Below are 20986 nucleotides of genomic sequence, written 5' to 3' on the forward strand. Positions count from 1 at the left end.
CTATAGTACTGCCTCTACCTTCTAAGGCGTCAATGCAAACCACTTCAGTTAGGCCCAGGTAAGCCCCTCTGGGTAAACAATCAGATCCGTCTCCTCATTGTGGACAAATCAATCTAATAATAATGTTTTTGCTTCCTGCTCCAAAATTAGTGTTCTGCTGGATCAGTCAGCTGAAGTGACTCATCCTGCAACCCCATGACTTTTGAGCGTAATGCAAGGAAAACTGTGCCAGAGTGTGGGAAAGGATGGAGGAAAGAAACGAACTCTTCTTTACACCTTTGTCCAATTTTTGAGGTTCAGCTTAAAGTCACTTCACAACAGGTTTCACCTAGAATGAAACAATCTATCCAAACTGAAATAAAAGCATCTGCTCTGACATATGTTCACCTGTAATTCAGTTCGCTAAAACACCAGCATTTACTTAAAAAAACCCACACAATTTTCCCGTACACATGTCCATATGGCCATGTAAATACATACATCAGTACATATCTGTACTGATATTGATACAGTCCAGTTTGGGAATTGATTGCATTCTTTGCTGCAACGAGACAGGTGAACCAGTCTTTCAACTTATTGTCAAGTTCTTCCAGTACCTGAGTGGCTGCATTACGATCCTGAGCAGCTTCAAGTTCTTTATTTTTCTCATTCAGCAACTTCAACTGTTCATCTGTTGGATAAGAAGAAGTACTAGTGAGGGATCTCCACTGTAACATAAAGACAGAATTCACTCTCCAAATGCCATTAAGACAAAATTTCCCTTAGCAACATTAAAAAAAAGAGAGAGAGAGAAAGAGAAGAATTCAAGACTTCACTATGGACGGAGTAAGTAGTATTGTGGCAAACTAATGCAATCCTTAGAGCAGAGGCATTTATTGTGAAGATCAATACATAACCCACTGTACTACTATTACTACAGAAATCAGAAGGCAAGTTTTTTTTTTCCATTAGAACAAAAATTCCATTAAAAAAACTCAACTTGAACACAAAACCAAAACACCTCTCTACTTGCAGAAATAACAAATGTAATTGGTAGATAGATTTTCAACTGCTATTTAAAACTTAAAAGCATTTCAGCATAACATTAGACTAAAGAAAGAATATCCTATCCAATCTTAAAAACGTGCAGTTATACTTACGAAGTTTTTTAAGCTCCTCACGGAGAGTTTGACATTCTTGTGTCTCATTTACAAGTCTCTCCTGACTTTGAGCCAGACGCTTTTCTACTTCAAAGTACTGTTGTTCTGCAAAATAACAATGTTATTTCAATTTCACTTAATAAACATTTCTTTTTCTTTCTTACCTTTACCAAGGATCCTTATTAATGGATATCTTTAATAAAGAACGGTATTTATAAAGAAAATATCTAAAAATAAATAGACTACAGTAGAATTTGAAGAAAAAAGTATTTTTGAAGGCAAAAAGATGCATTTCCACATTGTATTAACATTGTTTAAAATGGAAAGTGATATGCTTCTAGAAACCATCCATAAAATAATGGCCTAACTAATTTTAATAGTTTTTCAACATTTTTGATGTAGCTAGAGAATGTTGTATCAGCACAATTATCCAGTGTGGTCTCACCACCTTAAAACTTCTTTTACCTGTAGCGTATTTCTATACACATACAATAAAATCCACATAACCCTAGGTATCAAGAGATCTGATTTAGATGAATGCTTCTTAAAATGAACTCTTGTGCTCTATGCTGCACATCCCACAGCACTGAAAAATATTAGATCTAAATTTTGGTTATCTGAAACAGTAACTGTGTCATAGAACTTAATTTAAAATATTTAGTAAAAATACTTAGCAAAAACAGAACTAATCTCACTCTCAGGCATAGTGAGCTTCTTTAGAAGTACTGAGGGATTTTTATTTATCTTATGCTTCCTATCATACCTTACAGTTTCAAAGATATTGGCTGCCCCTCCAGGCACACATGAGAAGAACAGACCTTAAAGAGACTAACCTGCTAAAACCTGTGGGTTACCTTAGTTTACACCACACTTTATTAATTTCTCTTCCACAACAAGGATCAAAGCAAACTGAAGCATATCAATGCTTGTTAACAATCTGATGAAAAGCTGTTCTGTAAGCCCATTTTGAATGCAGTTTTAACCCTGAATAGTTCTTTGCCAAAAAAAAAAAAAAAAAAAAAAATCAGACTCGTCTTGCCAAGCAGAAGTGAGAGAAACAACCCTACCAGGTCTCAAGTGAAGGGACCCTTCCCAACCACCGGACACGCCCCCCGCCTCAGGGCCCCTTCCCAGGCAGAGGACGCACACAACCATCTCACGGGCCGCAGGTCACCCCCTGAAAGCGTTTCGAAGACAACAACGACCCGTCAAGCCCAGCCCTACCTCCCTCAGTCCTCTCTTCAGAGGGGACCACAACATTGCTACTCATTAAAAGCGCGTCGGAAAAGGGGGCACCCGGCCCGACCCCAGCCCACCCGTCCGCAGCCGAGGTGCCGGCCCGCTGCCTCTGGGCGAGCACCAAGACGAGCGGATACCGCTCGGCCCTTGGGCAGCGCAGCCCCCTCCGCACGAAGCAGCCCGGGGCCTGCCGCGTCCCCTCTGCGCCACTCCCCCATTCCCGTTCTCCCAGCTGCCCCCTCCCCGAACTCACCACTGTCCACCTTGAAGCGCTCATGCCTGGCTCGGAGCCCGTCGATCTCGCTCTGCTGATCGGCCAGGAAGCGCTCCAGCTTCCCCTGCACCGGCTTGGGCAGCTTGGAGAGCTCAGCCCGCTCCAGGACCTGCTGCAGCACAGCCGCCATCTTGGAAGCACCCCAGCGGGCCGCTGCGCTTTCCGGCCTAACCGCCACCGGCCGCGACGCGCCCAACGGCGCAGGCGCCACAATGCCGCTTGCGCGAGCGAGTGGCCCGGGCCCCGAGGAATCATGGGAAGTGTAGTTTTCAAGAAACGCGGCTGCGCGCCTACAAGCACTTCCGTTTCCGGTAGCGCAACTCTTTCCGCCATGTTGAGTGAGGCTATAGTTGGTGGTTGAGGCGTGAAAGCCGCTGATATCGACACAGGAGTCTCGAAGCCTTCGTCTCGAAGCTCGCCGCGACCCGCTCGCCCTTCTAAGGCGTCCTGTGCGCCTGGGAGATGCAGGAGGAGGCGTTACCGCTTTCGCCACTCAAAACATGGCGGTGCTGGCGCGGAGCTCTCGCTCTGCGCGCCTTTTTCCCGCGCTCGGGTCTGGGTTGGCGTGCGTCATCCCCCTGTGCCGAGGCGCGAACGGCGCCTGCCGGTGACGCGGGCATTGGTCACTTCAGTGCTCGGCTGAGGCAGCGGCGGCGGTGGCCGAGCTTGGGGACTCAGCGGTGGCCGCGCCCGTCGGGCTGGTGCGGGGAGCGCTGGGGGTGGCCCGCGCCCCGAGGCGGTGGGGGAGCTGTGCGGGAGCGGCCGCCGAGCTGCGGGAGGAGCTCGAGTGTAGGTACAGGCGGGTGCAGAGCTGCTTTTGGCACGGCCGTGTGGGCTGGGGTGAGGTCGGTGACAGCCTTCCTCCTCGCTCCGGTTCAGAGCTTCAGCTCCGCCATCCCTGTGCAGCTTTCTCCAGGAGACACCTTTGCGAGGGCTCGGAATGCCCTCTGCTTCCTCACCATGTGCTCTTTGGCTTTAGCGTTTTCATAGTTAATTTTTGTGAAAGTCCTCAATGCATGAAGCCGTTTTCACAGTAGTTGTGCACGGAAGGGAGGAGTGTCTGTGGCAGTCCCTATGTCCTGGATTTGTATGGCTACCGATGGGAGCTGTAAAGATGGCCTTTTGGATAGTCCACGGATGCTGTACCTTAGGAATTAGAATGAAAATGGTGCATAGCACGTTTAAGTACAAGTGTGGAATTTAGCAAGTCCCTCAAAGAGGAATATGAATGCAAAAATGCGCACCTTCCGTTCTGGCCTCTGATGAAACATGATGCAGCAAAAAATTGTTGCTTGGAGACATGTTTTTCCTAGCATTTGCTTGCATGACTTGCCATGTCATTTCAGTGGCATGTATTTAAAATAGTTTTCTTTCAAATAAGGGTCACATACTTCTTCCATTAGTTTTGAGAGTTATGTTTTTCATTTAAAAAAAACAAACTTGCAGATCATAAAGCTACTTAACTAACCTTTGTTGACAGTTAAAGTATTAATCTATTCAGGATCTTTGTGTGAGACTCCTATTGTCAGGTAACTGGTGTAGTATATGTATTTTTTTTGCCTTTACACATTATTTGTTTTGTAGGTTGAAACTACAGTACTGAGTCTTAAACCTACAGCAATGGGTAGAACTTACTTTGTTGAAGAAGCTATTGGGCAGTATCTTTCAGACCTCAGCACAAAATTAAAGCCTTATGTCACTGGCCTGTTAATAGGGCAGGTAAGTGTGAAATATTTGAAGTCTGTTCTGTTCATTCATGTTAATAGGGGAAAACCCCCTTGGCCTTAATCGTCTGGGATAAGTTCATTAACATCACATTGAGCTTGTGTAGTGCAGGAGGGTGGTAATATGACCAGAAGGGACTTCTGTAAAGGGTTCACAGTGTCAACCAACTACTCAAGACTTTTAAAATCATTTTGTGAAAGATATGACACACAGAAAAGAAATAAAAATTTTAAGGTAAAGCTTATCATTAAGCAAGGCTTTAAGGCAAAGGCAAATTCATGAAGGAATTATTTTTGTAACAGATTACTGTAGAGTTTAATGATACCTACTATAAGGCAGACCTTACAGCTACTATATTACATAGTATGTTCTCAGACTTGATACCAACCTCATGTTGTATTTGCTTACGTTAATGTTTTTGAAAGTGTTCCCCGCAAAGAGATTACGTAATTCGGGCTGTTCGAACACCTCCAAAGGAAGAGCAGAAGGAAGACAACATCAATCCTTCAAAACTAGCATCCATTGATGAAGAATGGATAACTACACACGCCAGCCAGGTGACACAGTATGAGTTAATGAAGGGGGTGGGAGGAACAGAAAGGAAATAAGACTTACAAAAACTATCTCATTGCTTGTGTAATCTCAAGTCTTTTTCTCAAAGTAAAAGAACGTTCCTAACTATGCTAGGCACAGGTATTTTATACCAAAATATTTGTCTTGTTTTCAAAGTTTGTCATGAAACAGAGACTTGACAGAAATAAAGTGAGAAAATTTGCAAGGTGCTGTGTTCCTACATTTCAGAGGAACCTATGAGTGAAAAACAGTCTTGCTTATTTCATTTCTGCTCTTGATGCATACTTGTCTCATTAGAAATTTTTGAAATATCAAGTTACATGATTGCTAGATCTCTGATTTCTATTAATACATGTTCATTTCTATTTTTAAGGTTTCTAGAATGCTTCCTGGAGGCTTACTAGTTCTTGGTGTATTTATTATTGCAACTCCAGAACTGTCAAAAGATAGTCAAAATGCTTTGCGCAAGGTAAGCGTACTTCCTGGTGGAAAGACAGGACTATCTTTAGGGGTGTAGCTGAATAATTTTCTGGCATTGTCTTGAGTATATATGGTTGTTTTGTTGCTTTATTTCTAAAAGCACAAATGTTCTGCTTTGATGTATGGTTTTGAGACTGAAACCTCAGAAATCACTGTCCTGTGGGACTGTACCACAGCTTGTATTTGCTAACTTTTTGTTTCTTGTGATGTTTGTTACTGGAAAGCAAATCTTGCTGTATTTACTGAAAGTGGACATTCTAGCTTAAGGAAAACATCTTCAAGGTTTATATTAAGATAAATCCTTGTGGCACAATTGTTAGTAGTGGTAGCATGTTAGCTTTTTTTGTCTGAATGAATTGTTCAGGTTAGAGATGTTTACAGTAGTGAAAGATCTATAGTTCTGATTCCTTTAAAAGGAATATCTTGTGTAGAGCTAGTGGTGTTTGACTTAGGTGTGTGGGGTTATATTTAAAAACTACTTAGAATGTGCTACTGTCTGATAGACTTAAAATGCATTTTTATTACAGTATTGGGGCATCTAGTGCCACATTTAATTTCTGTTCTGTAGATGTAGGTTCATTTTATTGTTTTCATAAGGTAAGCATGATAAGCGATTTAAACGGGAGTAGGTTTTGAAGCCTAAGGTCCAAGATTCAATTTTGGCAGTGTAATGCAACTGCATCTCAGTTGTGATTACTGAAACAAGTAGCGAACAAAAAAGGTGAGCTGTGTCTGGGTCATCCATGATTACTGAATTAAAATTTGGTTTTTTTGAATTATTAGCTATTTTGCATAGCTGTCTTTCCGGATCCTCAACTGATAGGCATAAAGCCGCAATATTTTTGTAGAGAGAAAAGCATACAGGTTGAATATATGAATGTATGTTGCTTACTTCAGTTTAGAAGGAAGCTGAATTAAGAGTTCACAAGCAACTTTCACTTTGGAGTAGTTGCCTATGAATCTTTGTTGAATGTTCTTTTAACATGTCATTTTGGTGCCATGTAAGCTATATATCCTGTTTATACATAATTATGATATCACTTGGACTTAGAACTTTAGTGCAAGACTATTTTCCAGAAATTATAATGTATTGTTTTTGTGGAAAAAGCCATAATACCTTTTTCATCCTTAGCTAATCTTCTCAGTGGAAAAGTCCTTGACTAAAAGAAGGCTCTGGAAACCTGCTGAGGAGGAGGTCTCGGACAGAGCAGCTCTTCAAATTTGTTCTTCTACAAAGAAGTATCCTTTTTGAGCAAGCTTTATTGCTTGAGACTGTTACCCCCAACCTTGTTTCTGTTGTTATTTCTGAATAAATGATGAATTGGGAGGGGAAAGTTGTTTGAGTTCAGATAGGCAGAGATCAGTAAGTTGAAATCATGGAGTTTTCTGATTAGCCATGAGTAAGACCCTCTTATCCTTGCAAAATTTCCATCATTTCTTACTGTTAGGTTTGTGTGTGTGGTGGCATCAAATTATGCTTTCCCCAGTCAGTTTTGATCTGCATAAATTGAGGAAAACATCTAAAATACTGTATAGCTTCTTGAGCTTGCTCTTACCCATGATACTTAAATGGAAGTGGGGAAGTAGCAGGCACGTGGGATCTGTACTAGTACTAGTGCTGCAGAAGAATGCTGGGTCTGTTTATAATGAGATAATACAAGGAGGGAAAGCAACGTTTTTCCTTAGAGAGGTGAGAGAGACGAGGACAAATTGCAAATTAGTGCATTGGTGGTTCTCCCTGTGAATACCTGTTGATCTTAATATATTTGTAAGAGATGGGACAGCATCACTATGATAGTTGGAGTTTACAGTCAAATGTTTTTCCACTTTTTTACACTAATGAAAGGTGAGAACTTTATTCAGAGCATAAATTAGCTCAACAGAGAAGTTAAATAAAGGACAAAGTAATTGCAAATTGTTCTTATTAATTTTTTTTGCTTTCCACTGGATCTTTTTCTTTAAGTAGCAAAGAGTAGTTTGCCGAACCTATGATGTACAAGATCCAAAGGTAAGCCCGTCATCCTGCATGTCATATACAGCTTTTAATGTATGAGAAGTAATGTTTCAAAAAAAAAATCTGAGTTATACAGTGTTTTGTATAGATGATTTATTGCTTATTTCTGCTCTCAGAGTTCAGCTAAACCAGCAGATTGGAAATATCAGAGTGCTCTGTCTGCTTCCTGGTTAGCTTTGGACTGCACAGTAAATGTTAATATTCACATTCCTCTTCTTGCTACTTCACCGAACCATGACTTGGAGAAGAATACCAAGGTAACTAACCAGCTGCACCAGTTTTGTAGTTGGTTTCTACACTACTTTTTCTGTTGAAAATTAAATGAGAGAGAAAGATTTGAGTAGTGTGAATAGAGGAGCAGGGTTAATCAACAGAGAATGTTTGGCAGTTATTCCTCTTTTAAATGTAATTTCAAGTTACTGAGAAGCATTCATAGTATCAAAAATGCTGATAGCTGTTCTTCTGCCATACTTAGTGTTGGCAGTTTCCTTGTTGGCAGTTTCCTTTGCTCAAAATTATTTAGCAATTGTCATGGTTATTCCAACTAAAGTTTCTTCTGCTTCACCTAGTAAAGGTTACGTCCAATTAGAAGAGGGGTATGGGTTGCCTTTAATATGAATTGACTTTCAATAGGCTGCATCCCTCTCTACAAAAATAAAATCCCTGGGGTAGCACTTAAATATTTTGAAATGCTTGTTTCTTAATGGACATAATCTGAACATGTTGATTTTAAGATTTAGCTTTGGAAAAAGCATGCGGACAGATTTTTCAGAGACTTCAAAACTCTCTGAGTAACTATTGAAACATAAGTTTCTATAATTTTCAGCATGATATTGTCCAACTCTTAGTGAAATTCTCTTTTCTCTTTCTTATGAGATTTTTGTTTTCATTTTTTTTTTTAGAATGGATTAAATCGATGGTCAAAACAGATAGAAGACAGTGTTTTTCTGATCAATGGACAAGTTAAAGATGACGATACAGAACTACTGGAAGGGCAGGTGAGTACCGAACAACAAGGAATTGAACTCTAATAGATGTGTAGTTAGAACCTCCAGTGTGATAAAGCATTGACTGAGATGTCTTCTGTACAACATTTGTTGATCTAGTTGGCCTATTTCGAGTAACTAATAATGCAGGACTGCTTGTGTTCCCATCTTCACTGCTGCAAATTGCCTCTTCTTCTTCTGGCAACATGAATGCAATAATTATATGTGAAGTCCAACTAAAAAATTTTCTGTATGCTGTCTCCTCATTAAAGAACATGAGTAAGATGTGAATGTAGGTGATGAGATTTCTAAGACCTACGTATGTCTAAATGTTTAACAGAGAGTGGAAACACATTGTTTGGCTGATGCATTCATCTCTCCTTTTAGTTTTGTAATTTTAATCTCATGGCTGTTTTCTGTGTGCCATTTTTCTCTCTGAAAAGCTGTAAACTAGGGCACATTTTATACCATAGTGAGGATACTTTGATTCAGGGAGATTTTGTTCCTGTTTCATGACACACAGAATTTTTTCCCTCAGAAAAAGTTAAGAGGAAATACTCAATCCAGCACTCAGTTTTCTGATGTCAAGGTTCTGACACAGCTGGTAAGTGTTTAGTGGTTTGTAAAGTATAACCTCTCTGCTATCTTATAAAATAGAATAAAAAAGAGAACATTCTGAATTATTGTCTAGAAATCCAGCTTACTTTGTCCTAAGACTTTTTATTCCCGCGTGGATATTGACTGTGAAACTGTGTACAGACCTGTGTATTTCATGTCTTTGGAGGTTCTCATGCTGTGATAAGCGTGTTGTCTAAGAATTGCACAGTACAGCTGCAAGGAAAGTTTGAAAAACTGGTTATGGAAATTAAGTCTTGCAAACTAATTCATTTGATAGTAGGATACCTGAATGTACCAGCATACATTGATTTCAAGGTGACTTTGCATCGTTCTGAAGTTCAGAATCACCCCCATGCTTCAGCTTGCCGTGGCTAGCTGTGGATGTTTATTTGAATGCTTTCATCAGAAGCTCAGTTACTTGTTTTGGATTAAGGTACAGATCCTGTGAACTGAATCATAATCTGGAGCTGTCAGGTCTGTGTCAGGATTTTCCTCTCTACCAGAGGTTATGCTGACTTGAACCCTGAATTAGGTGCCACAGTCTAGGTCCTAAAGTCCAAATGTGTCCAGGCATTGTTTTGTAGGCTTCTTGCACAGCACAGGCCATCCGGTTTTGTCAGGTAGTTCCTGGTTTCTCTGAAGCTATGTTTAGCAAAACTCATAGAAATGTATAAAATGCCATTTTAAAGACTTGATGAGTATCTCTGCTTCTTTTGTTGTTACATTGTTCCAGTGGTTAATTGCCTTAGAGAAAGGAAAGCTTTTTATTTTGTCAAAAGTAGTTTATGCAGTTCATGTGGAAGTTATGCATCCCTGTGTTTCCAGGTGTTGTCTTAGAGTGCTTCATACAGCACACTCATTGTTTTTGTAATTAGGACGAATATTTCTAGGCAACAATTTGATAGAATTTTAAATGTGACCACATTTATAATTTAGTACTGACTCATGGGATGACTCTCAGGGTACCATAGGTTATGCTTACTAAAAGTAGGTAAACATACAAACTTCATAACTTAAAAAAATAATGTTAAAAAGGTTTCTAGATTGCAATATTAATATTAGCCCCAAGCCACTTGCCTGAAAACTTCTAGAAGTCTTACACACACAAATATTTAAATTGCAAGAAAGAGTATGTCTGGAAAACTAAATACATTTTACAGAATGGAAAAGGAGAGAGAGTTTCAGTGTTAACTAACAAAACTAAAAAAAATAACCTTAGAGAGAGAAATTATGAGGGGAAAACAGGTTATATGTAAACATCTTAAGGTATGCTTTTAATTTCCTAGTTCTGTTTTTTGTTACTCATTCTGCAAGTGCTTTGGTAACAAGATAAACTGAAACGTGTTTATTTTTCAGTCCCAGGGTTCAAGTCATAGATCAACAGCTACAGTCCAGGTCTGCAGTGCTTCCATAAATCTCAAAGGTGCTGTGAAATGCAGAGCCTACATACATAACAACAAGCCAAAAGTTAAAGAAGCTGTTCAGGTAGTGAAAAGGTTGTTAGCGCATCAGAATTGTTTTTTTCTGAAATACATGAAATTTGTCATACTGATTTTTCTTTGCCAAAATGACATGGTCTAAACTGGGGTCAAAATATTCATCCCCTTGAACATATGGATTGTTTTAGAAACCATCTGTGTGCATGTGTGATGGATTCAGTTCCTTTTTCACTTTTAGCAGGTTATGTCCTCTGTTGCTAAGGGTGTTCTCTGATGAATCTTTGCACAAATTGTCAAAGTGATTAGGCTGTGATTATTTTTTTTTTCCTGACTGAGTCAATGCCTTGTGATTATTTTTGTTTGGTTTTAATAGTAATGTCTAGAGGTTGTTAGTTCTTACTCTAACAATACTAAAATTTTCCTCAGCTTTTCATTTTTGTTTTGTTGTTCTCTTTTTTTATTTTAATTCTTTTGACCTTAGCTTCTCTTTATTGGACTATTTTTAATTCTCTTTGGAGTTTTTATTTTCTGGAAAAACTATTCTTTCAAGATGGGTTAAACCTATGAGGGACTTCTTTTGTTTTCTTGGTAGTCAGAAGCTTTGCAAATGGCTTTTCTATTACTGATGTTTTTGCTTTGTCCTTGCAGGCTTTGAAAAGAGACATAATAAACACATTGAGTGATCGTTGTGAAATACTATTTGAAGATCTCATTATAAATGAAGGACCTCACAAAAAAAGTAGGAATTCAGAGAAAAAACAGCTTACATTTGCAGTGAATTTTGGTTCTTGTAGAAAATTCTGCTGGTGTACTGAAGTTCCAGTATGGTTAGAGCAGAATAAAAAGCAAATGGCACAATTCCTGTTTGGCAGCCTTGACTTTTTCTTAAATCATGAGAATTTTTGTCAAGTTCAGATATGCTCTTTGGCATGACAGCTTTCACACAAAGTTTATCTTCAGTTCTCATGACCACAGAATGCAATTTCAGCTTCTTTCTCACTGATAGGAAATTTTGTAATTTTTAAAAATTCTGTAGTTGAAACTCGTCTCGCTGAAGTTCTAACTGTAACTTGCATGTTTTTAATTTTCTTTTTTTTTTTTTAAATCACTCCATTGTATTCCTATTAATATTGAAGTATGCTAAAACTTAGTAGGATTCAAAGCACCAGCTCTTCTTATGTTACCTGTGTTACAAATGCTAGTGGACATGAGCTCTGAAGGTCAATAGTTCATCTCCATTAAATTAAAGATGGCATTGTATGTGGTGATTATGATGTGAAGAAGTATCCTGATTTTTTTTCCTAAGTAACTATACAAATACGTCATCTGCATTGTCTCTGCCCCCGAACTTATTTCTCTTCATCAAATACTATTTTACAAGCTTTGTGTCATTTAAAGAAGTAGATCTTATTTCAGCACCATGAATAATTGCATTAGCTTGAATTTAACAGAGTACCATGCAGAGGCCAGAACACGATGCAAATTGATCTAATGAAAATAAAACTTCCTATCATCATTATATTAAAAACTAAGGGGGTATATGCTGAGACCAGATCTCCTAGCTCATGCTGGGTGATTCTTTAAACTTCTTTTGGTCAGTGCAATGGTATCAAGTTATCTTCTTGTTGTTGTGTTGGTTTTGGTTTTTGTTGTTGTTGTTTTTTTTTTTTTTTTTTTTTTAACCCGAATATTATTATTTAATTGAAATATCAATTTGAAGATCTTATGTAAAGGGAAGCCTTTTAAAATATACTATCTTTGGTAGCGATTTTAGAAAAAATAGAGAAGAAATGGAAGCAGGTTGATTGTGTAAGGAAAAACAATTCATATTCAGAATTACCATTTACTTTGGGATAACGTGGTTCATTTTGATGTTAGCCAACTTTATCCTACCTACATTATTTAAACTTGATGTTTTCAATTGCATGCAGTTTTCAATTTCCTCTTTAGGTGGCACACGTACTTTGTGGCTTTAAGTATGGCATAAAGCAGCCAAGTGTTTGCAATCCTTTGTCGTGTTGAAATCATATGCTGTTCTGTGTATGCTCTTATCTGCAGTCTTTCCCAGAGTTCTTTTGCTAGTCATTCTAAACATGAAAAAAGGTCTGTTTAATATTTTATGATCTTTTTGGAGGTCTATTGGGTATTTCTGGAGAGAATAATGTAAGAACATAAATCAGTATAATAGCAGCCAAAACTTCCGTAAAACAGTAATAACTCAACACGCTGTGCCTGAAAACAGGATTTTTTACATGGAAATCTTGAGCAGTTCTTTTGCAATAGCTTTATCTTATGGTCAGAGGTTAATGAGGAATCTTATCATAACTGGCAAGGCTTTTATTTGGATGTTATTCCCTCCCCCCCCCCCCCCTTTTCTTTTAGATTTTGAGAGGGAATATCACGTCTTACCTCAAAGACTGTTTGTCCCTGTTGCTGGATCCAGTGTGATGCTCAGTGATTATAAGTTTGGTGATGAGGCCACTGGAGAAATTCAAGAACGTTTTGTTGAGATGTTGGATCAATGTGTGCAAGCTGAAGATATCTATATAGCAGAAGAAATTAACACGGGTAAGTACAATATCTAAGAACCAGGATAGACTGCATCACGGATTGCAAAAATGTTGACTAATGGCATAGGCCAGTTTTATCCAGATATGGATATGCTTTACGTTGGCTTACTTCGTATCAAGCTCTAAGGGTTTATAGCAATCTAATTAAATATATTTCTGAAAAGTGGTAAGGGTTCTTGTAGTTTTTGTATTTGACTTGTAACAGACCTCTCTTTCTCTCTTCTTTCAAATATTTTGCTCTTTCACTGCATTATTTGTGCAAGCATGGTTGCAGCTCATGAACTACAGTTCAGTTGAACAAGATTTGCCTACATTACTCTGCACATGAATTAAGGATGATCCTATATTGGCAAATAAACTGTAAGAAAAACCTGTAAAGCTTTATATTCTGGTTACTTTTTCAGTTGTTCAACTTTGCTGGTTTAAGAGCTGAGTAGTTCTGGTACTACTTAGAATAAATTAGAATAAGAAGTTGAGAGCTTTAGTCAAATTACTGTTTTTTCACTAAATATTAAAAAATACGTATATAGTCTAATGTGTCTTTCAGGAAGTTCTCATGCTAGAACTTGACTCTTTCAAAAATACAAAGTACCTTTCTTGGTTCTGAGTGTTTTAATTTATGTATCAAATGCAGTGCCCAAAACTGAAGTTTTGTGATTCACCCGAAATGGAAAGAAAATTGAGAGAGCTTTTCATTTTCTACTGGATGTCTTATAAGTTTATGATCTGATTATGAGACTGTTATATTCCTTTTAATACAGATACTTTGCAATAATCTAGTTACTGACTTTCTTTTTCTGACTATTTCTGGTTTATATTGTTTCCTGTTGTTTTTTTTTATTTATTTTTGTTTCCCCATACAGCTTTGATTTCAAGGTAGGAGTCAAATCTGTAGTTGAAATGCATCTAGTAATACTTCCTGTGATCTTATAGAAGAGCTTTCTTTTCTTCCCTTTTTTCCCCCATCAGTGTGAATATGAGCTACACGTTATAGTTTTATGATTTAAATTTAAAAAAAAAAAACCCACTAATTCTCATATAAGAACTTTGGACACTTATTGATGTTGGTATTTAGGGACAAAAAATGGAAAATGTAGCCATGAGCTTGCTGTTAGGGTGAACTGTGACTACTGATATTCTACTTGACCTACTTGTTTACTTGGAGGGTTTTTTGAGTTTCTTAATTTCAGAGCTAACGATAAATTCTTACATCTTTCTAAATTAATCAGTTTTCCCAGGTTTTAACTAAACCTGTTACAAGCGAATCTGACTTATTATCTCGAGAAGTAAAAGATGTACACAGCTCAAGAACCTCAAGAAAACCAGGAAAGCCAATAAAAATCTCTCTTGCATTATAAGAGCAACTTTAATAATCTTAAAGCTAATTATTACTGAGCTTTAAGGAATTACTGTAACTTAGGGAAGCAAATTAATATTGTTGTAGCAGTGCAGATAAGTGTGGGAGGGAGAGAGAAGATGATTCACTTTAGCTTTATTGCTTATGTAAGGATGTATGATCTGGAGGTAGGAAGAAAGCATGATTAGACTAACAGCAATGCATCACAAAGATTTGATGCCATTAATACATGTAAAATGATGTCCAGGTAGCTCACAAAATGAGTTTGTGTGTTCTTGTAGCTTGCTGGTTATAGAGTTAGGTGTGAGGGATTTATTTTCTTCTTTTTTTTTTTTTTTTTTTTTTAAATGTAAATTAAAGTAAGTGCGTAGCAGAGGAAAGGGAAAAACATAGAGGATTTCGGGGGGAAAAAAACCCGAGACTAGCCTTGTCCCAGTGAACACCATAAAGTTTGTCCGTAGAATAGGTTCTATTAATAGTGATGATAGTAATAATGCTATCAGCACAATGCTGTTCAACTCTGATAATTATTGTTATGGCATTATTAAATTGTGGTTTATTAAAATCACAAGTTAGTTATACATTTTTATTAATGCCAGGAAGGCAGTTTTAGAAATTAGACCTGTTCACTGTGTAAGAAAAGTGTTCTGCGTTGTAAGAAAAAGCATTAATTTTGCAATTTGATTTTTATTGGTACTTTGGTATGAAGTGTCTAAGTATTGCTGTAAACATGTTTTTGTGACATAATGAGAGTTTGGGGTTTCCCCTGTATAAAGGCTTTTTCAATGCATCATTCCAATTTGGGTAGCATTTGTTGTTTCTCAAAGCTTAGCGCTATCTTTATTAATAATGGTTAATATTCAGTAATGGTATAAAAATTGGTTTGTAGTGAATTTTGACATCAGCCTTTCTGTTTGTATGAAAATTCCTGTGGTCTTAGGCACCAACCTTGAATTAACTGGAAATGCTATCCATAGTGAAGTTCTGGGGAAAGTTTGCTGATAAAAAGAATTGTTTAAAATTCAAGAACATGAGCAGGCATTTCAAATAGTTTCTTTTTTTGTTGCTGTTTAAAATATGCACTTGAGAAGAAGAGGATCTAATCAGTATAGCCAAAAGATTTATTTTTAAGCAGCTTCTAGTCAAAACATATGAAATAAAGGTATTTTGAGAAGGTCAGTTCTATATACTTACTTAGTATGGCCTCTGCTGCTGTCTCCTAGTTTTATTCTCTTGATTCCTTGTACAGGTCTCCAGTGAGGTCACTACTGGGTCATACTTTAAAATTGTTACATGGAAAATAGAAAGTAAAAACTGACCTATTTATAATTGAAAGATATAAATAGCACTAACACTGTAGTTTCAAAGTATTTGGTGCTCTAATGCAAGCAATTGAAAGCTCTGCATTTATGACTGGCTTTACTAAATCCCTGCTCCTCCTTGGTGCAGGGGCTGGTGGTGGTGTGTTAAATACCCTGAGTGGATAAACATAAGTAAGACTTCAGTAGTGGTAATCACTTCCCAATCTTTGTTAGCAAATTGAAGAATTAAGTGCTCATATAGTTGGTACTAGAAAGCATCTGCTTTTGAAAACTCTGTGTGATTTGTACTACAGCTGCTTCAAATGCAAGTTCAAATCCCATAACTTAATGGCATAAATGCCTTTGGTAACTAAATAGCTCAAGGGTGCTTCTTTCTTTTTTCTTTTTTTCTTTCTTTCCCCCCTCCCGCCCCAAGCAAGCGAGCATTGCTGCCTTGATGTGCAGCTTCAAAAGCTACCTTCAGAAGAGTGCAACAGTTCTGATGAAGGTGCAAAGAAATATAAATTTAGAGGGCACAAACTATCCTACTTGCTCATCAAAATAAAGCAGAAAGAAACCTGCTGGATCTAGATTTCAGAGGTGACCCAAGAAATGTGGTCAGCTTCTCTAAAAGTGGTATGTTATTTCAGGGAATTGAACACTCTATTAAGTAGTTTGGAGAGAATGTTGTGCTCTTACTGTGCTAGTTAAGGTACTTACTTAAAAAGCTACCTTGCAACAATTAATAATTCATTTACTCTAGTTGGGGATTTCTGCTCATATTTTAGGCAGATGTGTTTTCCTTTGCACAGAAAAAATAATGATGAAACTACACCCTCATTGTGGACCAGTGGGCTTCAGAGATATGTGATAATTTCTCTTCAAAAAAACACCCCTTGCATTGAAATGTTGTGTCCTTAATTTTATTTTACATGTATGTGCAGCTTGCAGAGAGATCTCAAAGCAATGTTTATGCTTAATGTATGCTTATGTATGCCTGTGTATATATTTTGCTGTCCTGTTAAGTTTCATATCGGACAGTTATTAATTGGTCTGCTGTAGTACATCCTATACAAAGTCAGTGGGTTCAGGGATAAAAATGGCTAAAGACAGGTCCTAAATGTCCTGTTTGAGTGCTTTTGTGTAACAACAGATCCTGTGCAAGTTTGACTTAAGAAGATTTTGAAGACAGTCATGCACATGGCTCATCTTAGATGACAGAAACAACCTTTCTGATCACACATCTAGATTATACATTTCCCCCATAGCTAATGATATGATAGAGAAAGTGCTTTTCCATGAATTATTTTCATATGAATCATACAAGGGATGTGCCTTGTTACTCAATTCTATAATTTGTAATTTATAGGTGATTGACAACCTCACTCTGGAAATGGGAAATCTGTTTTTATTTAGATCAGTATTCCATGGACTGTTAAAACTTGATATCTGGTACTGCTGTGGGGTTTTGTTCTTCATCTTCTGAACAAGAAAAATCTGTTAATCTTTTTTTCTTATCTCAGCATGCCCGTTCTGTTCTTTCAGAAGACATCCAGGTCTCACTGCAATAGCACAAACGCTTTCTCTACTGTTTACTTGTCCAGAAGATGTCTGGAATAGTAGCTACTGAACTGTAATCAGAACTTTTGACAAGCAATGCCTTAGCAAACTATCCTGGGAACAAGAATGCAAACTGAAAGCCTTTGGCCCACCACAATCAAGTAGCCTTATCACTGAACTGCATAGTCCAAAGCATGCTCGCTCTGTGTGGGGCAAATTAACAAGTTCAGCTGCAGGAGTCAAGATTAATCCCCTTCTTTCTCTCGTCCCTCTCTCTAACAAGGCGGATTAGGGAAGTGATTAGGGAAATGTTTGGAAAGGAAATAGATATGGGTTTGAATCCCATCAGTCTGGAAATAGAGTCAAGCTCTCTCGCATCCTGGCTGAGCAGTCTAAGGATCTAGTAATTGTTCCAAAGGGGAATGTGTCCTTTCTGCCTGCTCTGAAAGCGTATTTTTAGGGTATCTTCAAAAAGGAATTTCTATGCTTTGAAAAAAAGCATTTATAGCTGTTGGGTAGGGAAATTATGCTGGGCTCACTCTTTTAGTGGCAGTGGGTTTTGCATGTAGCCTGAACTCTGGACAAATGGCTTTGAAGGGAAAACTTTGATCTTGGAAGGTGATTAATGGTTCATTTTGGTGGTTGCCTCTCAGAGTAGTCAGATTTTCCCCGGGTTATGTAAAGGGGGCTGGATATGTTACTCTGGAAGCAGGGTGTGGAAAATGAGTTTTGGAAGAGGAACTCCTTCCCAAATGTAATTTTTCTCTTTATTTCTACTCTTCCAGCCAGATAGAGGTAGATTAGTATGATGCTGTTGCTGCTGTACCATTTCTACTGCAAGAAACTGTTTTTTCTACTGTCCGTGTGTTTTACAAAGTTGATATGAAGTTCTTGGCCTTTTGTGTTAATTCAGTTGTAAAACACAACTGTTAGCTTTTCACCTGGTATTTACTCTTCACTTGATTTCCATGCAGTTAACATTTGTCCAGTTACTGACAACATGGATGACACACAACAGAAACAAGTGACAAAAGCAACATTGCTGTTGAAACTTCAACAAAATATGGGTATGTTACTTCCCTGATTTTGCTCTGGCAATCCAGAAACTATAATGGGCCCTTTCAGTACAATTAGCTTCCACAGCATTATTAATAAACTGATGAGATTAATACAATACTTTTCTCAAATGAGTCCCCATTTCAGTGTTGTAGGTGCACGGTGTTTCTGGGGAAGAAAGAACCACAGCCCGCTGTTGGAACAAAACCAGTGTTTGCATTCATTCAGCCTACCAGTCAATAAAAAGGGCTCATGTAGCTTTATTTCTTTTTTGGAGAGCCACCACTTCTAGAATTCCATACTTTAAAAAACAAAAAAGAGTTGAATGGCTTTGTCAAGTAGGCATCCATAAATCGGCTAGTGACTCACCAGTCTTCTGAAGCTGACATACATATGGGCTTGGGTGCTAATTGTCAGCCTCAATAATTCAGGGAACACCTGAACAGTCACAGAACTCTTCTTTTAAATACAACTTCTCCATGATACTCCTTCGTCCAGCTCTCATATACCTGTCTGCACTTAGTACAGTTCTCTTTGCTGTGAGTTTTGACTGTCTTTTTGTATTAAAATACAGTTACACTTAGTCAACAAAACAGTAACTTTTGTTTTCTGTTAATTCTTAGAAGTAGAACATGGTCACTGGACGATTAAAGAGTAGTAGCAGTAAATATGTGTTTGCTTTGGATGTAAAAATGTTTCCCCTTGAATCATCACTCAGATGTTTTCGGGTTTTTTGTGTGTCTTCTCAACTGCATCAGTAACAAGTATGTTAATCAATAGGAAAATGACTGTTGTGCTACAAAGAGACTTACAGAGTCGATGTAGTGCTACACAGAAAAGAAAAAACTTAATAGCTTTTTTTTCTTAAAGTTTAAAATTTTCGTTACTTTTCCTAGTCTGATTCCTAGAATTAAGCAGTAGTGCAGAGTCAGTGCCTTATTTTATGGGCCAGGACATGGCTAAGGTACTACAGAAGTATGCGGTCAACTGATTTCTGGAAGGATCGTGCTCTAATTAGAAATGTCATGTGGAGCTTTTATAATTTAATTGTCTGACATCGTAGCTTTAGATTTAGGTTTAGCAGTGGTAGATAGTGTTTGGGATGGCTCTTAATGTTTTTCCTCCTGCTTGTCATTCACCTTGACCCTGCCTTCCACACCCTAGCTGCTGATGACTGTGCTGCCCTTGCCCACTCACTGAATGCATTTCCTTTGTTATTTTAGGTGTGGTAATAGCAGCTGCTGTTGCAGTCTTTGCATCGATCTTCTCTTTCAATTACTTCAGTGATTAAACTCAAGCAACTGGAGCTTCATGAAAGTATTGGCCAGTTACAAGATGGAGACATCTGGGTTTAATATATTAGTAATTAAGAATTGTTGCCTAAATATCACCAGTTAGATGTGCAATATAAATTGTAATGATAGGTTCAGTTACCTTGTTCCAGCATGCACTTACTATATGGAGTAGAATCATGTGATTACAATATCAAGTAGAAGGTGAATCAAGTTTACAAGAAACTAACCCTGTCACTCTGTATAAATGAATGATAGTAGTATTTTCTAGAAAGATCCCTTAAACAAATGTAGAGCCTTCATTTTCTTCCTACTTGCTGTGTTAGTGCTACTACTGGTGTTTTTCAGGCTATCGGTAAGACTAGCATAGTTGCCTGATATGACAATTCTTGCTTTAAGGGTTCCTTTGCTAAGAAAAATCTCATTTCATTAAAGTTAATTGGGGAAAAACTAGATTTAATGAAGCCAACATTTCACCATATGCATTGTTTTAGGTTATATTGGTATACAAATAGTTTCTAGTAGTTTCAAGACTAGACCAATTCAGCATGTAGATACCTTAGTTCAAGACCTGGAGAACTCAGAAATCAATAAAATGCATAGAAATTTTGAGATGCGTATATGCTGCCTTTTCCTCAATAACTCTTGAGGATTTCTCTGTCCAGCTCTGATTCAATCATCATTCTCTTGGAATATTGACTATTTCAGCAACACCTACATCTAGGCAGCCCTTGTGGATTATCTTGTAGATACAAGCAAGTTGTCAAAATTTTTTGCTAATCAGGGTTTTTTAGACTATAAACAGATAGCTTTCCATTACGAGATATTCTCCTGGGTACATTAGGCGATAACATTACTGTTTACTTGCCATGAGGAGCGCGGAAGGAGGGAAAAATTCTAGTAAGGTTAATAAAGATAATTCTTATATGAAATATGATGTTTACTTGAATCTGAACTACAACAGAAAAGAATTCCAGATTTTAGGGCATTTTAATACCACTGCAAATTTCTTTTTTGTATGAAGGCACTGGAACACTAAGAAAACTTATAAACACTTCAGTTCTAAAGCATAATCAAGGATGTACTGGGATACTGTTAATAAAAGGCAACGATGAGAAAGATGTCTTAAAATGCCTCCTCTGTGTATTCTGTTTTTACGTGTTTGGAAAAAGATCTGCTTTTAGTATTGTAACTATATTTTGGAACACAGTGTTGATCTTTTGTGCTCGGTATTGCTCAAGTAGGGCCTCTCAGAGGAAAGTGAATGTTGTCATGGAGGCACTGTTTTCAGCTGCTGCATGCTTTATGGATGCATGTTATTCTGTGCAAATGGGTGGAATCAATAAGCAACATGGCATTATGC

The 20986-nt window shown here is 37.8% G+C and overlaps 2 protein-coding genes across 8 annotated transcripts in view; one reads left to right on the top strand and one right to left on the bottom strand.

Annotated features, from left to right (window-relative positions):
* The window catches only part of TPR (translocated promoter region, nuclear basket protein), a 41424-nt gene extending 38585 nt beyond the window's left edge, over positions 1 to 2839 (bottom strand). For all 3 annotated transcript variants that reach the window (XM_082313296.1, XM_082313295.1, XM_082313294.1), the window contains exons 1-3: positions 2632 to 2839; positions 1140 to 1244; positions 597 to 670 (exon numbers count right to left, since the gene is read on the bottom strand). In XM_082313296.1, coding sequence (XP_082169422.1) covers positions 597 to 670; positions 1140 to 1244; positions 2632 to 2782 — 330 coding nt within the window. In that variant the 5' untranslated portion in view covers positions 2783 to 2839. The remainder of the gene's footprint in view (positions 1 to 596; positions 671 to 1139; positions 1245 to 2631) is intronic.
* A 134-nt stretch (positions 2840 to 2973) lies between these two features.
* ODR4 (odr-4 GPCR localization factor homolog) lies at positions 2974 to 20731 on the top strand. 5 transcript variants are annotated; one of them, XM_082314641.1, is made up of 14 exons: positions 2974 to 3441; positions 4237 to 4371; positions 4803 to 4934; positions 5324 to 5419; positions 6563 to 6669; positions 7402 to 7438; positions 7561 to 7701; positions 8347 to 8442; positions 8954 to 9034; positions 10405 to 10533; positions 11136 to 11226; positions 12870 to 13055; positions 18250 to 18342; positions 19555 to 20731. In XM_082314641.1, exons 1-14 carry the CDS (start codon positions 3115 to 3117, stop codon positions 19620 to 19622), a joined length of 1719 nt encoding a protein of 572 aa, XP_082170767.1. In that variant the 5' UTR covers positions 2974 to 3114; the 3' UTR covers positions 19623 to 20731. The 5 variants fall into 5 exon arrangements, with proteins under 5 accessions (XP_082170767.1, XP_082170768.1, XP_082170769.1 ...); XM_082314642.1 differs by having other exon boundaries at positions 8969 to 9034; XM_082314643.1 differs by lacking the exon at positions 19555 to 20731 and adding an exon at positions 13321 to 13417 and having other exon boundaries at positions 18250 to 18300.
* The last annotated feature ends 255 nt before the right edge of the window (positions 20732 to 20986 follow it).

This window comes from Platalea leucorodia (assembly GCF_965183815.1).
Source record: "Platalea leucorodia genome assembly, chromosome: 5".
Classification (NCBI taxonomy): domain Eukaryota; kingdom Metazoa; phylum Chordata; class Aves; order Pelecaniformes; family Threskiornithidae; genus Platalea; species Platalea leucorodia.